The 21,585-nt window shown below is 40.9% G+C and overlaps 1 protein-coding gene across 1 annotated transcript in view; it reads left to right on the top strand.

The window, feature by feature from the left end:
- The window catches only part of DRP2 (dystrophin related protein 2), a 73,345-nt gene extending 51,926 nt beyond the window's left edge, over positions 1–21,419 (top strand). The window contains exons 13-23 of the mRNA XM_056124110.1: positions 128–213; positions 1,831–1,988; positions 2,308–2,474; positions 12,618–12,729; positions 14,454–14,590; positions 14,922–14,987; positions 15,218–15,283; positions 16,138–16,281; positions 18,843–19,080; positions 20,365–20,485; positions 20,625–21,419. Of these exons, the coding sequence (XP_055980085.1) occupies positions 128–213; positions 1,831–1,988; positions 2,308–2,474; positions 12,618–12,729; positions 14,454–14,590; positions 14,922–14,987; positions 15,218–15,283; positions 16,138–16,281; positions 18,843–19,080; positions 20,365–20,485; positions 20,625–20,749 (1,420 nt within the window). The 3' untranslated portion in view covers positions 20,750–21,419. The remainder of the gene's footprint in view (positions 1–127; positions 214–1,830; positions 1,989–2,307; positions 2,475–12,617; positions 12,730–14,453; positions 14,591–14,921; positions 14,988–15,217; positions 15,284–16,137; positions 16,282–18,842; positions 19,081–20,364; positions 20,486–20,624) is intronic.
- Positions 21,420–21,585: the final 166 nt, after the last annotated feature.

The raw sequence follows: 21,585 nt of genomic DNA, 5'->3' as shown, positions 1-21,585 counted from the left end.
TGGACCTAGCACAGCTTGAGTATGGTTGTATAGATCCCTGTGGGGACCAAACTCTGTGAGGGAAATGACTGTAAATGTTAAAACTTTTGCATATACACTTGTTCTTTGTCTCTCCTTTTAAACCTAGTGGCCGCAGTGGAAAGATGCGAGCATTGTCCTTTAAGACTGGCATTGCATGTTTGTGTGGCACAGAAGTGAAGGAAAAACTACAGTGTGAGTACAACTCCAAAGTTTAGTGTGGAGTTGGTTGGAAGGAGAGGTGTGGTGGGATGTGGATATATGTGTGGTAGGTCTTGGGACTCAGTGGAAGGCTTTCCAGCTTTCTTTCTGATATCAGCCTCTTAGTCATTGTAAAGAATCCACACAGCAATAAAAGCTTATGATGGGCCTTAGGTTTGTTGTTATTCAAGTATCACTCTATTGTTTAACTCTTTTCTCATCTAATGTAAGTATTTGACAAGGATCTCAGCTGGCAGATCTGAGCTGAGCTGTGTACCTTGGGTACACAGGTCCCAGACCTATTTCTATTTCCTATGGACAAAGTTCAGCTGTTTTCCAGTGTGATGGGTCAGCCATGTCACACATTCTATTAAAAAATTCCATATAGATCACAGGACATGGTACAATAATCCCCATTAAATGGGAAGGGGACAGTAGAGTGTTCTGTTATTATCCACTCTGGCTTAGAGTGATTTTGCTTTCCCCTCCATGTTTTGTACATTTCTTCTTCATCATCATTAATTGTTAAGTGCTTAATGTGTTGACACGGTGTTAAATGTGTAAATATACTAGATTTAATTAGACATGATACCCATAGCAAGTGATTTAAAGTCCAGAGGAAGAGACAAAGATACACAGAACTTATTTTTATTTTAAGTTTAATTAGAACAATAGGACTGGCAAAGACTATGTGGTTTGCTTTATCAGATTACAGGGAAATATGACATTGATGTGGGAAAACTATACGGGAAGGAGTGTTTTTAAAGCATGTTTCTCCAACATTCTTTTGAAATTGGATGGAAAATGATTAGTTATTCTTAATTTGCAAGTAAGGAAACTTCAGCACAAAAATGTTTGTGTTTTGCCTAGTCACAATGAATTCAGAACTAAAACCCAGGCTCCTAAGTCTTCAACTTTCATTGTATATTTCCTAAGCCTTAATCTATGGTAGGAAGCAAACAAGCAATAATTTCTGAAGGATATTTGCTAAGGTTGAGACCAGATGTGGATTTCTTCAAAGGATACATATTTTTTCCATATTCAAACATAAGCACTGTAGTCTATTCCACAAACACATAGAGATAATTCTAAGATGATTAAATGCTTCAAATTGTCTCTACTTTTTAGTTTGTCCGAGGTTCTTTTCATTTATGTGTAAAATTGGGAGATTACTGAAGTGTCCAACTATATGAACCAATGAATAGGAGGAGATAGGGCAAACTTACTGTGATTCATGTTCAAGCTTGTATTCCACCTAAAACCCACACCCTAGTCTTGATTCTTGAGAATCTGTTTTATAAGCAGTGTTATAGCTATGTCTGAGACTTCTCTCACACATTCTTTCTCTCTGTTTTCATCTCACTCTTCTCTTTTTGATGCTTTATTTTTGTTCTATCACTTTTTATTCCTAAACTCAAAAAGTTTTGATTTGCATTTTTAAAGTTCTGGGCTCTACAAGGGTAGGAATGAACCTCTAGTTATTCCAGTTTTAAAACCCATGAGCTAAGTCTATGTTCTCTTTCCCTGTCTTTCTTTTATGCTCTTTCTCCTTGTACCATTTTTTGGCCATTCCTGAATTGGATTGGTCATGACTTATGGTGGGGCCAGCAGATCTCTTCAGCCAAGTAGCCAACTCAGGCAGCCAGTGTGACCAACGCCATCTTGGTGTCCTGCTTCATGAGGCCATTCAGGTGCCCCGTCAGCTGGGGGAAGTGGCAGCCTTTGGAGGCAGCAATGTGGAGCCCAGTGTCCGCAGTTGCTTCCGTTTTGTGAGTATGGATTGGGCAAGGAATGAATGAGAGGGAAGGGAGGGAGAAATATGGGCAGACTAAGAGCTAATCTTTTGATCATAATTACTCAGATATAATGGAATTTGTTGAGATGTAACAACAGGGCAGAGGTTTCCAGGTTCTTAGGGTTAGAGTCCTATGGGGGAAAGGTAACACCTCAACTAGGATAGGGCAGAATGTGGACCTCTCTGGAGAATAGACCAAATTACATCTGTATCTCCTGTCTTACTGATGATTGACATACTAGGGGAAATATACATTGAGTTTCTTCTTGCCATTGGGTTTCTTCTTTCTCTAGAGTACTGGGAAGCCAGTCATTGATGCATCGCAGTTCCTGGAGTGGGTCAATTTGGAGCCTCAGTCCATGGTGTGGCTGGCTGTTCTACATCGGGTCACAATTGCTGAGCAAGTGAAGCATCAGACCAAGTGCTCTATCTGTAGGCAGTGCCCCATTAAGGGCTTCAGGTAAGGAAAGCAATACCTACCACATTGCTGCTGCTACCAGTACTGAACATGCCATGTTATATATAAATCAAATATTACAAAATGCATTACATATATGTAATCATAGAAAATCCTTTGTATTTTGTTGATATTCTTCCATTGTGATGTTTAGCATTTTTTTTTATTTCTGAACTGAAGGTGTTTTATTATTCATAATTTTTTTACTTTATTTATTTATTTTTTTAATTTTTTTATTAGTGAAACACCATGAGGTACAGTTATAGACTTATAAATTTCTATGCTTGGGTTTCAGTTATACATTGATCAAGTACCCATCCCTCCACCAGTGCCCATCCTCCACCACCACGGGTCCCAGCATCCCCCCCACCCCCCATCCCCCCCGTCCCACCCTGCCTCTGTGGCCGGGCATTCCGCCTTGTTCTCTCTCTCTTCTTTTGGGTACTGTGTTTTGCAAGAGAGGCATTGAGTGGCAATCATGTTTGGTCTATAGACTACTTTTAGCATGCTTCTCCCACCCTGGGAGGGTCCTCACAACACCCTTTATTTGGTGCTCTCTTCTCTATCTGAGCTTCCTTTTCACCTAGCACGTGTGGCTGGCCTTCAAGTCATGGAGCAAAATTCCTGGTACTAATCTCAGCCATTCCTGGGTATTAGTCTCATGTTTTGTTGCTTTATGTTCCCCAGATGAATGCAATCTTTCTGTGTCTATCCCACTCTTTCTGACTCATTTCGCTTAACATGATACTTTCCATGTAGTACCACTTGTATGTAAATTTCATAACTTCATCTTTTCTAACAGCTATATAGTACTCCATTGTGTAAATGTACCAAAGTTTCTTTAACCAGTCATCTGTTCTCGGGCACTCAGGTTTTTTCCAGATTCTGGCTATTGTAAAGAGTGCTGCAATGAACAAACAATTGCAGATGTCACTTCGACTATACCTTTTTGCCTCTCTGGGATATATTCCCAGGAGTGGATGTTTAGCATTGTTTTGAAAATAAAAAGTTTCAATATTTTAATTTTAGCTGAATCACGAAGTATCCCAGACCTACAAAAACATAGAGAAACAAAAGGAATGGGGTGGGGTAACAACTCAGAAGAAGAATTAATTTACTTATTATTTCCCAAGAAATGTTAAGGTGAAATCAGAAGCCCTAGAATCCTGAGCTATAAAGAACATCTTTCACCAAACTGTATGCTGGAATAACTAACTCTCCAGAAAGCAAAAAAAAATTTGATTTTTACATTAACTAATTTTCCAGCATAGCAATGCCAAGGTGACAAGAGGTCAGGAAGAGAAGCATGATTATTCACCATTTCCAGTATTTTTACCATATAGAGGTGAAAACAGATGGTACATAAAATGTAAGTTCAAGAGCATAGATAATAGAGCCACAGCTATAGTACATTGGGTAGGATATTATTGCCCTGCATGAACTTGATCCAGGTTTGATTCTTGGTACCACATATGGTCCCCTGTGCCCCACCAGGAGTGATCCCTGAATTCAGGGCCAGAAATAAGCGCTGAGCACTGCTGGGTGAGGCACATAAAAACAAAAAAATAGCATAGATAATAGCAAAATAATTAGAAAATGATGGGCTTTGAGTATTTATTACCTTTGTTTCAAATATTAATTATTTTTACAAAATTTAATTTTCATTTAAGTTTAATGTAATACCAATTTAAATTCAATAAAGGTTGAATTTAACAACTGATTTGAAAATTTCTGAAATTTTAACTACTGTCTCTCTGACCTGCTCCAGTATAATAAATAGGGTGTAGACCAAACACAAAACTTAGGAAATAAACGGTATTATAAGATAACTGCATTTTTCTCCCCATTCCAAAAAGTTAACCACTATCTTGAGTTTTAATTTTAACATAAAATTTCCAATTTAAAAAATTTTATTGAAGTATAAGTGACACATAAACTATATTAGTTTCATTGTGTACAGCATATAATGCTTCTAGATTTTTATCTATTGTGAAATCCACAATCAATCTGGTTAGCATCCATCACTAAAGTTTGAAATTGTATACTATAAAATTTTTGTCTGTGATCAGAACTTCTAAGATTTACTTAGCAACTTTTAAGATATGCAATACCTTAAAAGTAACTATAATCACCATTCTGCATATTACATGCAGGCTTTGTTTCATAACTGTGTACCTTTTGATTTCCTTAACCATATTTATCAACCATCAATTTGTTCTATGTGTTTGAACTTAGGTTTTTTTAAGATCCACATATAAATGGGTTCTTATGGTATTTGACTTTCTGTCTTTCTCAGTTAGTACAATGTCCTCAAGTTCCATCATGTTGCAAATGGCAAGCTTTCTTTCTTTTTATAGCTTGATAAAAATGTTATGTATGCATTATTTTAATCCATTCATCCATTAAAGAACATTTAGTTTCTTTATACTGCTGTTGTAAGTAATAATGCAGTGAGTATAAGAGTACATATATCTTTGAAAGTTAGAATTTTCCTTTTATTTTAGTAAGTACCCTTAAGGGGAATAACTGGATTATACAGTGGTTATATTTTTAATTTTTGAGAAAACTCCGTCCTGCTTTTCATAGTTGCTGCATTAATTTACATTTCATCAACGTTGCACAAGTCTTCACTTTCCTCCACATCTTCACCAACTCTTATTTCTTGTCCTTTATATAATAGGCATCCTAACAGGGTGAAATGATAGCTTATTGTGATTTTAACCTGCAGTTTTCAATGATAAATGATGTTAATCATCTTTCCACAGGGGATGGGGGATGCAGCTCAAGAGCTTACCTTTCTTCATATGTGGGGTCGTGGATTCTATACCCAGCATTTCAAAAAAGGGGAAAGGAAAGAAAAGAAAAAGAAAGACAGAAAATATAGAAGTGCCAGAGTGATAGTACAGCAGATAGAGCACTTGCCTTGCATGTGATGGATCAGGGTTCAATCCCCAGCATCCCATATGGTCCCCCGAGCACTGCCAGGAGTAATTCCTGAGTGTTGATTCAGGTGTAACCCCTGAGCATCACCAACTTGGGGGTACTAGTAGCCCACCCTCCTTAAATGGTGGGAAGGAACCTTTTTTTATAGGCCAGAAAGATAGTACCGTGGGCAAGGCACTTAACTTGCACCTGTTTCTTACCTCCAGATATGATCCCCTGAGCACAGAGTCAGGAGTGACCTTTGAACATGGCTGGATATGTCCCAAAAATCAAGCAAAAAAACAAAATACCTTTCCATGAATGTATTGGCTAGTTAAATGTCTTCTTTGGAGAAATATCTATTCAGAATATCTTTTCATTTTATATTTTAAATTTTATTTTTTATTTATTTTAATGTAATAAAAAAACCCACAACTATTGATACAATTCTAGAATTAAAATTGATTACATAACAAAACTCCAATATTAAAATAAGTAAGTACAAAAAAATCAATTTACAAGAAAATTGGCATATCCGATTTTGGGGTTGTTAAGTCCTTGTCTAAAGATTTATTAAGCTTTTTGTTGCTAGATAAACTATCAGTGTTATTGGGGTTTTTGATGAGTTTTGTTGGCTTCTATGTTACTTACCCATCTAATTTGGTGTGTTCCTACTGGAATTTCAATATCGAGGAATTAGGAGGTGTTGCATGGCCACATATGCAGCCACACTACCCAGAGACTTCAGAATCTATGGTCTTGGCCAATGATTTGATATGGCGGTGGCTTTCAGAGGCGGGCATGGTTACCAGGGCTTTCAGAAGGATACGAGGAATAGGAGGAGCCCACCTCCAATGCTGGAAAAACACCAGAGTTATAAGCTTGAGCACCAGGAACCTGAAATTATTTGCAGTTTGGAGTCTCTGCAGAGAATATTCATGAAGAGATTGAGTAGAGCTCTTCTTCTGGCTGCAGTGGCAGAGTGTAGGTGTGGCTGCTGGGGCTTCTGATAGGTGGGTATTTGGCCCGCCCACATCCTGAGGGTGTTCTGGAATTTTCAGTTGTAAGGATCAGTGTTTCTGTGAATTTAAGCTGCTTGGATATCCTGGGAGATTTACTCATGAATCATCTGTTCATTTTCAAATTGCATTCTATTTTGTCTTGCTAATGAATTGTATGAGTTTCTAATATTTATTGTTGTTGTTTTTGGTTTGTGGGCCACACCCAGTAGTACTTAGGGTTTACTCCCAGCTCTGCCCTCAGGTGCCACTCCTAGTGGGGCTCAGGGAACAATATGTGGTTCTGGGGATTAAATTCAAGTTGGTCTCATGCATGATTAAGTGCCCTATTCACCGCATTATTTCTCCAGCCACATAATATGTTTTGGATATTAACATTTGTTATATATATGACTTTCACATATTTTCTCCTTCTAATTTTGTTGATTTCCTTTGATGTGAAAAAAACATTTTTGTTTGGTGTGGTCCTATTTAATTTCGAATTTAAATTTAATTTAATATTTTGAACTCTTTATAAGGTAAATTGCATCTTTCATTAATGATTTTTAAAGTTGTTCTTGAATTTTTAACATATACCTCTTTCTCAGTTTGCTTATTCTCTGTAGTGGCATCTATGCAGTAGGCAGAGCTATTATTTCTTTGTCTTAAAGGAATGACCTAAGGTGATAGACCTTATTATTTAGCCTTTTCTAGTAGCTTTGATTTGATCTCAAACCTTTGTGATTGACCAAGGAGCAAGTTTTACTTTTACTAGCTCCCAATCTTTGAGGATGTGCCTAGAACTATTAGTATCCTGATGGGGAAGATATCATTTAGCACCCAGTGTCAACCTGACTGGATGTCATACCCTCGGGAAACATGTTTTAAAGTTTACAGATATATCATCCTGTGCAACTGCAAGTTTTACTCTACTGGCCAGTTGTACTGGGTGATCTGGAAGTGACTGTCCCAGAAATAAGGATTATAAGGCCAGAGTGATAGTACCACAGGTAGGGCTTGCCTCACATACAACAAATCTGGGTTTGATCCCTGGTACCACATATGAGTGCAGAGTCAGGACTAAGCCTGAGAACCATGAGTGGGAGTAAGGGAGGGAGGGAGGGAGGGAGGGAGGGAGGGAGGGAGGGAAAGAGAAAAGGAAAGGGAAAGACAAGTCTCCAGGTCTGATGCCACTTGCTGTGTTCTGGAAGTGGTAGCTATCCAGGAATTCTTTCTTAGTTATAGTACCTTGAGATTCATTAACATAAACCCAAATGGCCACCAAAGACAAGGAATCTAAAAGTGTCCAGCGGTAGCATCTGCAATAATTGAGGCATCTGGTAATGTTATAAACTGCTTTCTGGAAGAACGTGGTAAGCTGGAATGAGACAGGGGTAGTGAGCTGGAGTAAGGCAGGGGTAGTGAGCAAAGACTGGGTCCACCAGCTTTCATTTACTGAGAGCACTGTTGTAGGCCCTTACATATTTCCAAAACAAAAACCTGCACCTTGTGCCAGAGTTCCATAAATAAATAGAAATCTTTCATGGGAAAACAAGGAGTTTCAGTTTGTTGTCTGTGCTACCATGGTATGCTAAGAACTTTCCATTTGTTATTGCTTTGGAGACTTAGAAATTCAAGCTTCCTTCCTTGGCCACCAGAACCAGTCAGTTAAGGTGCATCTCTAGATGTTAGGGAAAAAAATGGGGCACCAAACACATGCAAAATCTTCCCTTTGGGAAACACTGATTCTCTGAAGAGGAAGAGTGTAAAAATTGCTTAAAATTTATTTTTAGAAGTGCCTGTCATAGAGGCAGACTAGTGGATGGGAGAGAAACTAGGGACACCAGTGGAGGTAAGCAGACATTGGTGAAGGGACTGGTTTTGGAATATTGTGTATCCGGAACCCAGTCTTAAATAGCTTTGTAATTCATGGTGACTAATTTTTTAAATGGTAACGACCAGCTGGAGTGAAGCAGAGAGCTTAAGGATGGTGCCTGATAGTGTCCCTCCCTCTAGTATCACAGCAGACCCCCTAGACATGTGTTAAATTAGATACCGGTCCCTCAGATGGAAGCTATAAATAAATGACTCTTTTACATAAAGACTGGCACCCTTGAATTAACTACTTCTGCAATGGGCCTTGGAGTATGAGTGGGAACCTATGAGTGTGTGTGTGTGTGTATGTGTTTGTGTGTGAATGTGTCTTTTAAAAGCCACTTGTAGCATTATTAAAGCAAGTTCCATGGTTTTCAAAGCTAGAGGTCTGGGGATATTATCTTTCTGGTGAAGTCTATGTTGTCTGAAATAAGTATGGTCACACTGGCCTTTTAAAGGGTGTAAACAATATTTACTTGAAATATTGTTTCACAGTCTTTGGATTTGATCTGTGTTTGCCGTGATATTCAAATGTGTGTTTTATGGGCAGCAAAAAAGTTTGGTTCATTTTTCTGATCCACCCCTGCCATTCTCTGTCTATTGATTTGTACATTTAAGCCATTGACATTGAATGATATTATTGATATGAAGCTTTTTGCTTCTGTAGAAGTTAGGCTTGTTTGTGAGTTTTATCTTGCCTTATAGAAGTTGCTTCAATGCTCCTTGGGAAGTTCATTTCAAAGCTATGAAGTTCCTAAACTTTTGCTTTTCCATGAGGCTTTGTATCATTTCTTAAAATAAGATAGTCTAGCTGAGTAAAGTATTCTTGGTTAGGGTGTTCATTTCATTTTTTTCAAAACTATATCCCACCATTTTCTTCTGGTCTGTGAAGCCAGACTATTAATCTGTAATTAATTTATGTAATTTCCTTCTTAAATCTTGTTTCTTTCATTATTCTAACCCTATCTTTGACTTTTGTCATTCTAATTATGATGTATTTGGAGTGTTTTTATTTGGCTCTCTTTTGGCTGATACACTCGAGGTCTCTTATATCTGGGTATATGCACTCAACTCTCAGAATTCCTTAGTCAATTTCTTTGACTAATAATTCTTCATCAGAATTGCCTGACAGTTCTTCATAGATTTTGATGATTTCTATGTTATTCTTCCTGAACTCATCTCATAATTCTCTCATGCGTGGTTCATTTGAGACCTTTGAGTTTCTTATCTCACCTACCAAACTCTTTAGCTCTGCCATTTCTTATTGTATTTTTCTCATTTCTGACCTCATGCTTTCTTGTACTTGTTATCATTGTTTCTTTGAGATCATTAAGCATCATCACCATGCTTTCTCTAAATATCTTATCTAAACCGGGTAACAATCTGAGTTCCTGAGAACAGACAAAAGGATAAAGAAACTATGGTACAGCTACACGATGGAGTACTACACAACTGTTAGGGAAAATGAAGTCATGAAATTTGTCTATAAACGGATGCACATGGAGAGTATCATGCTGAGTGAAATGAGTCAGAAGGAGAGTGACAGATACAGAATGACTCATTCATTTGTGATATATAAAAACATATACAGAAGACAAATATTCACATCAAGGGAAAGCAGGAGGACCAGACAATGGTTGAAATCATCCACAAGTTTGTATGGGGAAGAGGGTAGGTAAGATAGAGAAAGAACCAGTATGACAATAATAGTTGGAAATGATCACACTGGACAAGAAATGAATGTTAAAACTAGGTAAAGGGATATACATGACAACCTAACAGTATCTGTATTGCAAACCACCATGCCTGAAAGGAGAGAGAGAGTGAGAGAGAAAGAGAAGAAAAGTGCCTGTCATAGAGGCAGGTTGGTGGGGGAGAAATGGGAAGGAAACTGGGGACACTGTTGCTGGAAAATGTATACTGGTGGAGAGATGAGTGTTACTGGAACACTGTGTGACTGAAACTTAATCATGAACAGCTTTGTAGGGTCTATCTCACTGTGATTCAATAAAAATATTTTTAAAATCTTTAAAAATTAAAGTTCTAATCTGAGAGATTAGAAGCTTGTTAGGACTGGTTGAGTCTTTTGAACTACTACACTCTCAAAGCATGGTGCTATTCAGTGCTTCTTCCCCATGTTGTCTGTTGCAGTCTGGGGTTGAGTCTAATTCACCACTGGTGCCTCTTTGCCAGGGAGCTCTCTGGAGAAACCAGCTGGATATTGCTTTTTGCTTTCCCTGTTAGAGATCTCCCAACCAATTTTGTTGTTACTAAATAGCTGTTTAGAATTTCATGTGAAGATTCCAGGCAGGGTTTCAATGTCATTAGCCCTGCCATTACTCCAGCTGCAATTTAGGGTTCTTTGATTTCTTACTCTCATAGCTGTTTTTGTGGAAATAGGTGGTTGGAGCTAGAATTAGATTATTGTTAGCATGGTGTGGTTAGGGTCATCCAAGTCACACCAGAGTAAGTTTAATGTAAGAGTCCATCATTTGTTCCTGTGAGAGGTGGAGGAAGTTATTGCTGCCACATGCTTCCGGGAAGCCTGAAAGATTTTCATATTTTAAGAATAAATGGAGCTGGAGAGTGCAGTGCCAGGGAAAGGTGCAGTTTTTCTGATGTGGCAGTGGATAGGATGGTAGTTAGTATCATCAAGTGTCCTAGGGTCAAACTTCCAATGGTCTGCCGGGAAATCAGGATGAACAGGGTCATCACATACTGTTCTGGGGAAAAGCACGGTGTTCCTGACCTGGGGCTAGGAAGAGATGGTGGTTCCTGTTGGCAGGAGTCCTAGGGTGGGTCTTCAAACAGTCTTCTGGGAGGATCAAGAGGAATAGGACTGGCACACACTATGGCTGGCAAAGGCACAGTCCACAATTTTTTTTATCATCTATTCTTGGGCACTTGGATTGTTTCCAGATCTCAGCTATTATAAAAAGTGCTACAATGAATAGAAGGCAGAAATATATTTTCAAAATAGTATTTTGGGTTCCTTGGAATATATAATGAGGGTTGGGATTGCTGGGTCATATAAAAGCTTAATTCTTAGGTTGAGTTTTGTCTATATTGTTTTCCAGAAACGCTGAACCAGTGGACATTTCCATCATCAGTGGACAAGGGTTCCTTTCCCCTCTACATCCATGCCATAACTGATTGTTTTTGTTCTATGTATACCAATCTCAATAGTATGAGGTGATATCTCATTGTTATTTTGACATGTATTTCCTTGGTGACAAGTGAGGAGGAATATGTTTTCATATACTTGTTGGCCATCTCTAGAGTCTTCTTTGAGTAGGTTCTTTGTTTGTCTCTGGGCCACACATGGCAATACTCAGGGGTTACTCCTGGCTCTGCACTCAGAAATCACTCCTAATGGTGCTCTGGGGACCATATGAGATGCCATAAATCAAACCTAGGTCAGTACATGCAAGGCAAGCACCTTACCCACTGTACCATCTGTCTAGCCTAAGCAGGTTCATTTTTGATGAAATTATTTGGTAGTTGCCATATTTTACAAGTGTTTAAATGATTTTTAATTTTAAAAGCACCCTCTTTTTAAGCATCCTACTTTCTATAAGTAAGTAAAACAAAGAGGTGGAATATTACTTTCCAAAATTCACAGAGCTAGTTAGTACAGAACCAAGACTAAATTTTAGATCCTCTAAGTCTAGGTGTTTTGCCATTCTATAACCACTTGGTTTAAGCAGTTCAGCAAGGCCTTGGAAAGAAATTATTTTTGTTTTTATTTGTTTGGAGGGGCCACATCTAGTGGCACTCAAGATTTACTCCTGGCTCCGTACTCAGGGATCACTCCTTGTGTAGCTTGGGGGATCATATGGGATGTTGGAAATTGAACTCAAGCCAGCTACATGCAAGGCAAGAGTTCTATCTCTGTACTATGTCTCCGACCCATTAAAAGAAATCTGAATGACTTTAATAGTAACAGTAATTTATTATGGTAATTTTGGAGAACAACATTTCACAAATTTTTGAAGTACTGGTATAAAAGATGCCTTCCTTTTGCAAGTTGTGGGGCCTTTGGGACATTCTTTTAGAATAAACTTTGATATAAAAATTCCTTTACTCCTGTCTACTCCCTTTTTTTAAAAGTGGGTGATACATGCTATTTCCCACACTTTCTTTGAGTCTGAGTGTGCAATTTCAAGTAGATTTATGGTTTCTAGAATTAGGGTGGTTATCTAGTGAGAACTCAGGTTTTGCTATATTTAGAGAATTGAACATCTTATGACTCCACTCGCCTCTAATGTGTGTGCATAGATATGTATATTAGGGTAATGAGAGGTGACTGGTACACTGCATTCTCTCTCCTACTCCCCTCTCCTCTCTCCAGGTATCGGAGTTTGAAACAATTTAACGTGGACATCTGCCAGACTTGCTTCTTGACAGGCCGCGCTAGCAAAGGAAACAAGCTGCACTACCCCATCATGGAGTATTATACCCCGGTATGGAGCCTTGGGACTTGACAGGTGGGAGGATAGGCAACTCTCAGGGTTTGAATCTTCAATTCACTTTTCTAGGCACTGGATTCTTCTTTGGGGAATAGTCCTGGTATGTCACTGGTTTAGGGGTTCAGGCATCTCTTGTCTTCCAATAGAATTTCTCAATCACTCAGGCTGTGGCTCACTTGGCAAGTCAGGACATTCTTGCTCATTGTAAAAAATATTATCTCCTAGAGAGAAAGCTCCTGGATAAAAATAGAAAGAACAGAGGCTTGAGAGATGTACAGGTATTTAGGCACTTGCCATGCATGTTGCCAACCCCAGTTCAATCTTGAACACCACATACTGTCCCCCAAGGAGGACTTCTAGCCATGCCCCCTGAACAGAGCCTGAAATAAGCCCTAAGCACAGCCGGGTGTGGTCCAATTCAAACCTTTCCCCAAAAGCCCCTCCCCCCAAAAAGAAAGAACAAGGCAGTTATAAGCAACTAGTTCTTTCTTGCTTACTTTGGTTTTCCTGCCTAGCTTTTTTTTAATTGTTCTTATCACTTGTTCCCATTCCTTCTAGTCAATAACAAAGCTTGGGCTCAAATGAATCACTCAGGTTCTTGAAATAAAAATGGGCAAGTTATTTGACTGGGTCCCCAAATTTCACTTGGTTTTCATTAAAAGCCATGCCCTTCATAGTATCTTGAGTCCAGATTAGTCAGTATCTATGAACTTCAGACACAGAATTTTCTATCTGCCATGTTAATTGCCCATAGATCCAGGCCTAGTTCCCTGAGCTGTCTTTGCTCCCTAAATATTTTTTTATTCCTTTTGCCCCAAAGATCCTCCTCAAATCCTGGTTTCCCTTGCCACATTCTCTCCCATCCCATTCCCCTATCTTTCAGCCTGTTCATTTACCCACAATCCATCTCTCTAAGCTATCTGTTCTTTGAATTCTATTTGTGGGGCTCACAGAGATAGTACAGTGGTTAAGGCACATGCATGTTCCTGGCCCTGGACTCAATTTATGGCACCACACGGTCCTCTCACACTACTGGGTGCAGCCCTAGAGCCCCCTGAGCACTTCCGGGGGGGGGCAGGTGAGTCCTGGCACTGCAGAGTCAAAGCAACAGTGTCCTCAAGCCCTTGCATTGAACCACTGGCCCAGTTGGCTGAGATTCTTAGAGGTGGAGAAGATGGAGCTGAGCCTCCTGAGTACTACTTGAGAGATTCCCCAGCATTCTGTTTTTTTCATAAGTGTAACCCAGTGAGAGCAGGGGCCTTTTCCTTTATTTTTCTTTTATGAACATTTTAAAGTAAACATTATAAAACTCATATATGAAAAACTTGTTTAAGATGGTAGGATAATCCTCTCTCCTGTTGTCTTATTCCTCCCTAGAATTTATATAAAAGATGTTTTAAGAATCAATAAATATATGATCATGGTAAAAGATTATAGGTATGTGGAGTTGAGTTTAAAGGATAAAACAAAATCTCCCCTTTTTCTTCACTCTGCCTCCCTACTTATCTCCCACTGCATTCCCATTCAATTCCCAGAAGCAGTCAGAGTTCAAAGTTTGACATTGCATCTATCTAGAATCTTTTGTAGGAGCAGGATAGAGTAGGCACAAAAGAGTGAATTGCTACTGGCCGTCCCTGCTCAGAGGAATAATTTCCACCTCCATAGCATATCCAGAAGCCACTAGAGTGAATACCTCTGTCTTGTCTCCCTCCCTGCAGACTACATCCAGTGAGAACATGAGAGATTTTGCCACAACCTTAAAGAACAAATTTCGCTCAAAGCATTATTTCAGCAAACATCCTCAGCGGGGTTATCTGCCTGTGCAATCAGTGCTAGAGGCTGACTACAGTGAAACGTGAGTAGCTGTGACTTGAGCAAGAGCTGTGGGCAATCTCACTGTGCCAATGGAAGGGGCTAAGATGCTGAGTCAGAATTGGGTCAAAGTAATGTTGTAAGACACTCTTGGTAAGGAGATATCTGTCTGATCAGGAATCTGTCCTGAAAAAGAGACTAGACTCTATTCACTGTATCCTATCCCCATCAGCTCTTGCCCAACTCCCTAACTTGATGCTGGTGGGTGGCAGTATGAGTGGTGGTGGTGGTGTTGGTGGTGGTGGTGGTGGTGAGTATATAGGCTTTCCAGATGACCAGTCTCTAATTCTCTAGTCTCTGCTCCTTTCTTCTAGGCCAGCTTCTTCTCCGATGTTACCACATGCTGACACACATTCCCGTATTGAGCATTTTGCCAGCAGGTACCATCAGGTTTGGGGAAGGGATACTGTGGGCAAGGGGCTTGGAGTCAGGGCACAGAAAACAGCCAAATGGAATATGTATTGTAGGAGTGGAAGCCAGGGAGTCTTATTATTTAAGAGTGGTTGGGGCAGCCTCCTAAGCAGATGATTTTGTTGTGGAATTCAAGTCCTTGAGATGAAATTAGGCCATCTATCCTGTTTTCCATTCTGTTCCTGTTCTTTCTTCCTAGACTTGCTGAAATGGAAATTCAAAATTGCTCCTTCTTTAATGACAGCCTGTCCCCAGATGATAGCATGTGAGTTTTCTCTGCTGTTTATTTCTCAAGAACAGCTTTCCATGGGTTTCCTCTCCTAACATTTTGTGGTGTGTGTATGTGTGTGTAATATCCTCAAGGCGTGGTCCTTGTCTCAGGGTAATTGATGCCCTAAAGAAGAAAGACTAATTTCTGGGCACAGTATTTATTAAGAGAAGTAGTCTGTTCTCTATTAATTGAGCTAGAGTATGAATGAATGATCCCCCTGCCATCTACTCATGTCTTCCTGTTGCTAGATTCCTTTATTCTAAGCTCAACTTAGGTGGGTGGAGAATATGGCCTCATCTGAAACTGCAGAAATGAGGCACCATCTTATGCTGAAGATGCCAAAATCCCATCCCATGCAAGGGAATTGACTGAAATAAAGCTAGGAAGAAACCCTGGTGCTATATCCCAAAGACGGAGTGTTTCCTCTGTAGGGCAGTCCCTAGACTCCTGGACTGCTCAGAGGGCCTAGGAATTCCTAGATACTTGTATCAACCTGGCCCTGACTCATACTCAGAGAAGCAATGACCTCTCTGTGATTGGAGAGGGAAAAAGGGAAGAGCAGTGGGTGGAGAGGAACGATAAAAAATGGGAAGTCATTGGGTCATTGTTTCCCAAAGAACATTTAGTGGAACCCAAAAGCTCCTGAAGTACTCTCTCCTAGTACTATCTTTACTTACATTCCTTATAATCCTAGAAATATAATCTTTCCTCTTTCCATCAGAAGTGAGTCCTCTAGCATGCTTCTCATGGGGCCTAAAGTTTGGATCTAAAAACTCATGCCCTGAACTGTTCTCCTCAGTTTAGTGGCGCATTCATTGGCTTCTTTTCCTCTCCCTACACCCATGCAGAGATGAGGACCAGTATCTGCTGCGGCACTCCAGCCCCATTACAGACCGGGAGCCAGCCTTTGGACAGGAGGCTCCATGTAGCATGGCCAGAGAAAGCAAGGGGGAGCTTGAGAAGATCCTGGCCCACTTAGAGGATGAGAATCGGTGGGTATGGCATTAACATAGTCTGGTGTGTGTTCAAGACTCAAAAAGCTTGAATTCAAAGCCTGGCACTTCCACACTCCAGTTTTGTGACCCTGAACAAATTTCTTATATTCTGTGATTCTGTGTCCTTATCTGTAAAATGGAAATGAAAGTAATAGTACCCATCTCTTAAGAGTCCCCTCTTGAAGACCAAATGAGATCAGGCATATATTGTTTGCTTGTAGTGAATGTTCTATAAAGGCTGTTTATTCAAGTTCTTATTCAACACAAATATTTCCAAGCACCCACTAGACAGAAGCAAAAGGAATACAAGCAGGAAACGCACAAGACAATATGGCATGTCCTTGCCCTCATGGAGCTTTCAGTGTTGAAAATGGAAAGAGATGCATATCACTTTGTGAGACTAATCAAAGAAGAGAAAAGTGATACTGCATAGAGTGTTTGAAGAACGGAAGAGAGAAGATGAAAATTACATCAATCTCCATAAAGTTCAAGGGCATCAGGGGTATGAAGAAGATCCAGAACACTTAGGGGGTACAGTAGAATCTCCAGTATCACTTAAAGCATTGCTTGTCACACATCTGTATACATACAAGTCACTTGGAGAATCCAGTAAAATGCAGATTCTAATTTACAAGTCTAAAGTAGGGCCTGAGTTCTTACATTTCTAATTATCTCCCAAGAATGCCCACATTGATGATCGATAGACCAAGTCCTTAAAATAGGGCCAGACTACAAAATGTTTATTTTTAGTTCAAGAGAAGAAAAATAGAGTCTGTGGGATGTCAAGGAGCAAAGTGCCTTTCTGCAGCCATGAGGCCACAAGTTTGATCCCTATTGCCATCCACTTGTGTAAAGTATGGTCCTGGTGACTCTGCTGTCTAGGATCACCCTCCAGCATCACAACAGAGAGTGCAATAACTAGAGTATTTTGGTCAGGTATGTGTGCAACTTTAGTTGCAACTAAAGTATGCAACTCTTGATGACAACTGAAAGATGTAGTAGTAGTAGTACAGGCAGGAGTGCAACCCCCAGAGAGCACTGCAATCCAAATATGCATAAGCATCACAACTATAAGTGAGCATCACATACAAGTGTGTGAACATCACTGGAGGGTCTATGTGTGACCCCTCATCATCACAACAAAGAAAGGGAAGGTGTTGAAGAGATAGTACAGCTGGTAAGGCACTTGTCTTGCATGCAGCTAACATGGGTTCAATCCCTGGATCCTCATATGGTATCCCAGGGTCCACCAGGAATGATCCCTGAGCACAGTCAGTGTGCTCCCCCACCAAAAAAAAAAAAAAGAGAGAGAGAAAAGGGGAAAATAAAATAAAATAATAAAAATGGTAAAGGTAAAAAAAAGGTAAAGGCCCTCCCGTTGATCTTCGATTTGCTCGAGCGGGCCCAGTAACGTCTCCATTGGATACTTTGTTGTTACTGTGTTTGGCATATTGAATAGGTCACAGGGAGCTTGCCAGGCTCTGCCGTGCGGGCGAGATACTCTCGGGAGCTTGCCGGGCTCTCCGAGAGGGGCAGAGGAATCGAACTCGGGTCGGCCATGTTGGCCGCGTGTAAGGCAAACGCCCTACCGCTGTGCTATCAGGAGAGCCTATCAGGAGGTGTGCTATCAGGAGCTGTGCTATCAAGAGAGCTATCAGGAGGGCTGGAGCGAGAGCCCGGCAAGCTACCGAGAGTATTCGATATGCCAAACACAGTAACAACAAAGTCTCCAATGGAGACGTTACTGGGCCCACTTGAGCAAATCGACGATATAATAAAAATGATCATAGCAAAAATAGAAAGTTGTCAGAAACTTTTAGAACAAATTGATACTGCCCTGACAGCCAAACACATCACTACTGTACTTACCTTCATCAAGGAGTTCAAGATCAGGTTGAATGTTAATGAATTTGTGTACGTTGTGTACTATGAGCATTCAAACCACAGAATGGCCCACAATGAATTGAAAAATCCCTCTTGGTTTTTAAAATACAGTCTGAGAAACACTGCATTAGAGCAACAATGGCCTTGAGAAACACCGAGCACAGACTGACTCTGTTGTCAAAAAAGTAGAAGTAGTGTTCTACAAAATAGATGATCTCTTTTGACATCTGTTTGATGATTCAGTACAAGTTTACAAAGTGGGCCAGAAAACAGTGTTATGGAGAGAAGATATAAGATAGATGACCTTTAGTTTTGGTTATATCTTCTCTTGGATTATTAAATTTTAAAAATAGGACTGGCAAGTCAGTTGCTCTAATACTTCATTTATTTGCAGACTGTATTTCTGCCTGATTTTAAGGTCAGAATTAATCTCTGAAGCAACATATCAGAGCGCTGAGGCATTTGTGATATGAAATACCAGCTCTCTGCTCTAAGCCCTAATAATGGGAGAGTAAAGGACTGTACTGGGGAAGAAGTGCTGCTCAAGTACAAACATGAATAGGGTGGGGACTGTAGAGCAAATGGATTGCCCGAATTTCAATAAGAAGGGGCCAGTGATCTGGACAATCAATTCCCATTAGGATCACAGGTCCTGGCTTTTCTGTCTTTGTTAGGATTCTACAGGGAGAGCTGAGGCGTCTGAAGTGGCAACATGAGGAGGCTGCTGAGGCCCCTACCCTGGCCGAGGGCTCTGCTGATGTGGCACAAGATCACCGCAACGAAGAACTTCTGGCAGAAGCCCGAATCCTTCGGCAGCACAAGAGCCGCCTGGAGACACGCATGCAGATCCTAGAAGACCACAACAAGCAGCTAGAGTCCCAGTTACAGCGCTTAAGAGAACTTCTCCTGCAGGTGAAGCTGGAAGTTAGAAAAAGGACCAGGGAGCACTTGAGTGCAGGGTGGGAGTTGAGATGGTGCTGGTGGGGAGATGCAGGGCACAGAGCACAGCAAAGTGGAGGAAAGAAATTAGTGAATATTGGTTGACTTTCTGAAGAGAACTGGGCTGGCAAATGGGGGAGAGGGGAAGAAAAGGGGTGGGTTATGTCATATCATTTGGCCTATTCTATTTGGCCTATTCTATTCTATCTAACTTCAACCCCATTCCTGCATGTTGTTCTGAGACCACTGTGAGGCTGGGCACAGAAATGGGGGAACTTTCTATGGCTCACTTTCCCATAACCCATCTGAACCCAGTATGGAGAAAACAAATTTCAGAGAACTGGTCAAAACATTGATGTTTGCTACCATGATGTTTGCTGGAAATAAGCAATTTAGACATGTTTGGCAATAGAAAGACTGGATGACAATAGAGCTCTTGCTCCTTCCTCTCCCTTTCATCTAGAGGTAATGTATATGATGTAGTGTAGCTCTGAAATCAAGCAGCCCTCTTTTGAGTGTGATCCTGCCATTCGTGGCTGTGGGGTTTTAGGAAAGTAAATCCAGTTCCCTCAATATACACCAAATTGATGGAATGGTGAGTTCAGTACATAAAATGAGATAATGTATTTAAAGAATTTGGAATAATGCAAGTAATACAGTAAGCCCTTCATAAATGTTACCTAGGATTACTGATGATGGACTAGGTCATATCACTCCCTGACTTTTCCCCACAGAGCCTCTAGGCACTGATGGACAAACTCCCAGAGTCCATTAATATATACCATGAACTAAGGATCAGGTGTGTAACCTGATATCTCCGAAAAGTAATAGATTATAAAAAGTTCTAGGCTGGAAAAACAGTACAGGTGTTAAGCTGCATGCCTTACATGCAGCTAACCCTGGTTAGATCCTGGTTCCCTGAGCACCACCTGGAGTAATCCCTGAGCACAGCTGAGTGTGGCTCAAATGCCGCCCCTCCACCCCTGCCCTAACAAAGCTTAATTATAGGTGAGATCGCACCAACTGGGTGCAGTACCATCTTTATAAGAACCTGGGAACCTTGAATATATGTTGTTGAAAGAACAAAGTTAACAGATAATTAAATATTTGAAAACTTTTAGATTGCACAAAAGCCTCTTAAAGGTCAAGGGCAAAGGGATATCCAGGAGGTATCTCAGGTTCCTTCTAAATGCAGTAGTCTGCCAAAGCAAGGCTGGGAAGACAGAGTCACTTAAGTTCTGCCTTACTTCTTACCAGCCACCCACCGAATCAGATGGCAACGGCTCTGCAGGATCATCACTAACTTCTTCTCCACAGCAGTCAGAAGGAAGCCACCCCCAGGAGAAAGGACAGACTACTCCAGACACAGAGGCTGCAGGTGGGTTCCCTAGCCCCTCCCGGGGTTTGCCCTTCAGCTATAGGTTTGTCTTTTAGCTGGCAGTGTTCTACCCTCGCCCCTTGCCCTGATAAGGGAACCGCTAGTTTTCTTTCCAAATCTTTCTTTTTTTCTACCTCAGATGATGTGGGGTCAAAGAGTCAAGATGTCAGTCTGTGCTTGGAGGACATCATGGAGAAGCTCCGCCATGCCTTCCCCAGTGTGAGAAGCTCGGATGTTACTGCCAACACTCTGCTAGCCTCTTGATGGAGCCAGCCCCCCCATCTTGTAGCCCACCTTCCTCTCCCCTTTCTGATCAAAGCCTTCCCTCAGCCTTCACCCAACCTTCCCAGTCCCCACTGCCCCCACATTTCTCATCCAGAGTTATTTGAGCTTCCAGCAGCAGAGAGATCTGGTGGGACGTGAAGTGGGTGAGTGGGTGCTGGAGGTGGGAAAGGAATGATTCCTCTGATTCTAGAAATCACGTGCCCATTAATATTCTAGTTTAAGCCTGGCTCCTTTTGCATACTTCTGTGCCAGCGCAGGCAAATATCACTTGGTAGTCATGCAGATGGGGAAGCACACAAGCTTCCCTGTGATGTGAAGCAGTGCCAATTTGGTATCTCCATATTCTGTGATTGTAGCATTAACCACAGAAGTTAGCCTGCTCCCTGGCCCAAGTCAGAGAGGCAAAATGGTATTTCCAAGACACCCCAATTCTAAAAGTGCCCCTGAAAAAGCCCATCATTACTTCAGCTCCAGGCTATTTTTCTCTCCATATTGAACTACTTGGATGTCTACCCCATAAATAGCTTCAGGATCTCAGGGCCTGGCAGACCTTCTTCAAGAAAAGAACCATCCTTTCTGACTTTTCCTTCCACCCTACTACTGGGAACATTAAAGAAAAAACTTCTGGGCTTATATTTTTGCCTGCCACCCCACCTCAGCTTCCTCTTTCCTAAAGACATCAGCTTCTGGATAGACCAGCTGGGTTGCTGGGGAAACTGGATAAAGTCACACATGGCTCTTTAGGCTCTTCAGGGGTCTGTGCTGAGAGCCCTGGGAGCGGGGCAGCTCGTTCAACACAGAGGTCTTTCCTTAGG

This window comes from Sorex fumeus, unplaced genomic scaffold (genome assembly GCF_029834395.1).
Source record: "Sorex fumeus unplaced genomic scaffold, SorFum_2.1 ptg000050l, whole genome shotgun sequence".
Classification (NCBI taxonomy): domain Eukaryota; kingdom Metazoa; phylum Chordata; class Mammalia; order Eulipotyphla; family Soricidae; genus Sorex; species Sorex fumeus.
This window is presented reverse-complemented; position numbering and strand designations above follow the sequence as displayed.